The 4,097-nt window shown below is 37.1% G+C and overlaps 1 protein-coding gene across 1 annotated transcript; it reads left to right on the top strand.

Moving 5' to 3' along the window:
* The first annotated feature begins 612 nt into the window (after positions 1 to 612).
* LOC124843604 (uncharacterized) lies at positions 613 to 3,748 on the top strand. Its single transcript, XM_088097732.1, has 6 exons — positions 613 to 1,034; positions 1,246 to 1,448; positions 2,514 to 2,643; positions 2,712 to 2,797; positions 2,889 to 2,980; positions 3,080 to 3,748. The coding sequence occupies exons 1-6, from the start codon at positions 615 to 617 to the stop codon at positions 3,322 to 3,324; spliced, it is 1,176 nt and encodes a 391-aa protein (XP_087953858.1). The 5' UTR covers positions 613 to 614; the 3' UTR covers positions 3,325 to 3,748.
* The last annotated feature ends 349 nt before the right edge of the window (positions 3,749 to 4,097 follow it).

Below are 4,097 nucleotides of genomic sequence, written 5' to 3'. Positions count from 1 at the left end.
TTGCCTCAACTCTTCTACAATTCAAGAAAAAAACAACAATGAATCAAAAAGAAAAAAACAATGAATCAAAAAATAAATAAGAGAATATAAATGAGTTTAAGTAATGATTTCAATCCCTTCTATGAGTTTTATAAATATTTATATAATAGATATAAATATCTTATTAAAAAAGTTTCTCTTGAATACGAGTGTGTGAGGGGCTAACCAAGTAATTGTGCATCAAGTTCTCGTACAGAGGAGCTACCGAAGCATCAAACTCAACCATTATAAGCTTCACAGAAAGTAGACATATACGCTAGAATTTTAGGGGAAATAACCATAACTGGTACGTTGTTACCATAGAAGAAAAATTTAGTGGTATGAATTACAATAAATATAAATTTCAGATGATAATATAAATAAGTTTATATTAATTTGTCAATATATGTTACAAAAAAGGACATTACATATCCACAACGTTCTAAATTTTCTTTGACTTTTAAAATAATATAGTAATAATAATAATAATAATAAATAATAATAATAATGGAATAATAATAATAATAATAAAATAGTATTTATTATAAGAATAAAACAGTGTTGAGTTGTAGTCCTTTCCGTCATCTTTGTCATTCATGCTACGACCCTCACCATACCAATTACTACTTAAAAACAGTCCTTGCTTTTCACTTTGCTTCAGTGCTTCTTCTGCCCAAATCCAAACCTCGCAGTTCTTCATCATTTCATACTCCAATTCATCATTCAGAAACCTATCTCTCCTTCACAATCATTTTCCGCCCTTTCGTATATCCACAATGTCCAACTGCACTGTTTCTTCTTCCAACAGGACCACCGCTTTCGACCGTTTCTACACTCCTCCGCTTTTCCGAAAACTGCATCCAGACCACCGGAAAAAGTTCAATTCTGACTCGGTCCAACCGGATTTGCAAACCGCTTCTTACGAACCGGCATTGTCCCCCACTGCCTGTCTCAGTAATATGGATCGTCTTTTGGACGCATTCACACCCTCCGTCCCTGCTCACTCGTTCCGCGAGGTGCTCAATCTAATCGTTTAATTAACATGCTTTCATTTCTGTTCCTTGTTCCTTAGGCTACTGACTTTCAAATTTCATAATGCTTTTGCAATGTTTTCTAACTGTTCTTCTTCTTAATTTGAAAAATAAAATTGGACATGGTTGGTGTTTTAATTGCTTATTTTTTCACTTCCTATTGCTAACTTCTTGGCCTTGGCTTTGGATTGTGCAGCCTAAAATGAAGGGACGCCGAACTGGTTACTCCAGTACCAACAATAGCAGTGGACGCCTATATATTGTGCTCGAGGATCTGTGGGAATCCTACAGAGAATGGAGCGCCTACGGTGTAGAGGTGCCAGTAAGCCATGACGGAGAGGAGGAGGCAAAAATATACTATGCGCCCTCCCTCTCTGCAATTCAGCTATATGCTCAGGGGTAGTTTCTTTATCTCCATTTTGCTTCACCAATGCTTATAATTTGTCCCTTTGTCATAACTTTTTTATTTTTTTATTTTTTTGCCATTGGTTTTGCGTCACATCGAACTTTTCTTCCAGTTTTTGTCAAAATTGATTTTTACTGATTTCCTACTTCTGCTTTGCTCTATTTTCTTACTCTGATCATGGAACAGTTGTGTTTCATACTGATTTCTTACTGTTCTTTCTGTCTGATGTCACAAAATGCTGAGAACCAAAGGTTCATGCTTGGTTGGATGGAATTTTGTGATTTGCTGTGATTCATATCGTTTTGGCAGGAGTAATCTAGCAAACAGCTATAGTTTTCATGGCCTTTTATGCTTGAAGTGCTGCTTGACTTGTACCAATGCCTCACACTAATTTATACCAAAAAGTCATATTGTTGATGACCATTTATTTCCAACAAAGTTGTAACTTATCAGTTCACTCGTTCTACCTTCACTGAAGCAACTTGGTTAGTTAAATGGTTATTTGGTTAGAATTATGGTATAAATTAGTGTGTGAGGCCCTGGGTGAAACTTGATTCTTCGCTATAACTGTCAATTCAAAAGGCATTTAGTTTTAGTTGTTAAAAGTTGATTAAACTTTTAATGGATCTTTCTATTTGCATCTTTCATTATTTACATTGATACGGTATTGCTCAATTGTAAAGTATGCCCGAGTGTTTGCACATTGACCTGAAAGTGTCACATGAAAGTCTGCAGGATAACCATTTTATACCCAAGATCACCATATTTTCGGTTGCTTATGTCTTATTCCCTCTTTATTTGATGGATTATAGACTTTGGGAAACTCTTTAGTAAATTTTTTTGTTGTGCTTTCACAGTTCACTCTCATTTTATGTGCCAGTTCTTCGTGATTTGGTAAATTTCCACTATTTAACTTGCTCTCAACCAAATTATGCTTCTAGTTCATGATATTGTTTTACATTATTTCTTTGACAACAAGACATCATCATAGCACCATTACGACGATTAACATGATGCCTGGTTATTAACATCTTAACTGGGGGCATAAAACTGTGCAGGAGACTTGAAGAGGACAGTAGCGCTGAGTCTTCTCAGGAGACAAACTGCTCTACTGAGCAGCTTGTCTATGAATTCTTCGAGGGAGCTCTGCCACATATTCGGCCTCCTTTACATGATAAGGAAAGTCTCGTCCTTTCAGATCTACCTATTAAAATCTCCCCCTGATTTGGACACTGACAATTTCTTTTTCCTCTCAGGTTTCCATTCTTGCTTCTGAGTTTCCTTCGCTCAAGAAGTATAGAAGCTGTGATATATCACCTTCTAGTTGGTTTTCTGTGGCCTGGTAGGTGTCAAAACGTTCATCTGCTGTTGTCGTTTAAGTTATCACTAAACTTTTCATTGTCCTCATGAAAAAATGAACTTCGGCCGCCCAGGTATCCAATATATAAAATACCAGTGGTATCATCAATCAAGAGGGTGGATGCATCTTTCCTGACCTACCATTCCCTGTCAGCTGACTCAAGAAGTATGCTTCTCTCTTTCATTCTTAGTTTCTGACCATTTCAAGCACGCAAGTAGTGAAGTTCCCAACAATTGTACCTGATTTGGCTTATATATGTCTCAGGGAAAAACCAACTGGAGTTTAGTAGCAGGAAGGTCCGTGATGATGATGAATCCTTAAATATATCTCTTCCCACTTTTGGCCTTGCCGCTTATAAGTTGAGAGGCTCAATACTAGCTCCTCATAGAGACTCTGAATGGCACAAAGTGGACTCTCTTTTGGAAGCTGCTGCTGACTGGCTACAGAATTTGCAAGCGAACCACCCAGATTACCTGTACTTTGTTAGCCACAGTACCTTGTACAGATAATGAAGAAAGATTCAAAATATTCTTCCACACATTCAGAGTCAGAAAAGCTTCTGCATAGAGTATAGCATCGACATGAAACTGAATTGATATGCCGAAACATTCTTACTAACTATATTCAGTATCAGCTGTTATTTTCGGTCTGCCCATAGGAGTTGAGTTGCGGTATATAGTGCAGGTGACAACCTCTTGAGTTTTTAGTAGTGATTTACGAACATGTTGTTTATGATTGGACTATATTAAAGTCCCGTGAAAAGCTATAGGCAGTAGGAAATTGTATGCCATAAGAGTAAGACATGAAAGAAGTGCAGTATAGGAAATTAAGAGTATAAGGACCCGCTTCTTTTGTGTTTTTTTGCCAACTTTTTGACAACGCCATGTGTCAGCAATTGATTGGTTCGTTTGAAATAAATAATTTTTGTAAAAATGTGACATGGAAGGATTCAGGTTAACCATTTTGATGATTCTGAAAATACCCCTATCCTTACCCCTTTTATGTTGAATCCAATTTTCATTCTCTCCACTTTTCATTTTCGTGCTCTCTCTAACCTCTTTCATCATTCTCTCTCCATTCTCTCTCCAAGCTCTCTCCTATCTTTCTTCAAGCTCTCTCCTTTCTCTCTTCAAGCTCACCCCTTTTTCTCTTCAAGCCTTCTCCTTTCTCTCTCGTTTCTCTCTATTTTAGCTTCATCTTCTTCGGCGAAGCAACCCGGCGAGACACATGTTCTCCTTTCCATTAATTTTGTTGTGGGAAATGGAAAACTTCGGTGACTTCT

The sequence above is a fragment of the Vigna umbellata genome, chromosome 8 (genome assembly GCF_029865625.1).
Source record: "Vigna umbellata cultivar VRB3 chromosome 8, Vumbellata_1.0, whole genome shotgun sequence".
Lineage (NCBI taxonomy): Eukaryota > Viridiplantae > Streptophyta > Magnoliopsida > Fabales > Fabaceae > Vigna > Vigna umbellata.
The sequence above is the reverse complement of the archived record's forward strand: the minus strand, read 5'-3'. Positions and strand labels throughout refer to the sequence as shown.

Bases quoted from the DNA above. Each gene is read 5' to 3' on its own strand.
- LOC124843604 (XM_088097732.1), top strand. From the start codon at position 615: ATGCTACGACCCTCACCATACCAATTACTACTTAAAAACAGTCCTTGC. The intron at 1,449-2,513 runs GTAGTTTCTTTA...AAAACTGTGCAG, and splicing joins ATTCAGCTATATGCTCAGGG to GAGACTTGAAGAGGACAGTA. The intron at 2,798-2,888 runs GTAGGTGTCAAA...TCGGCCGCCCAG, and splicing joins AGTTGGTTTTCTGTGGCCTG to GTATCCAATATATAAAATAC.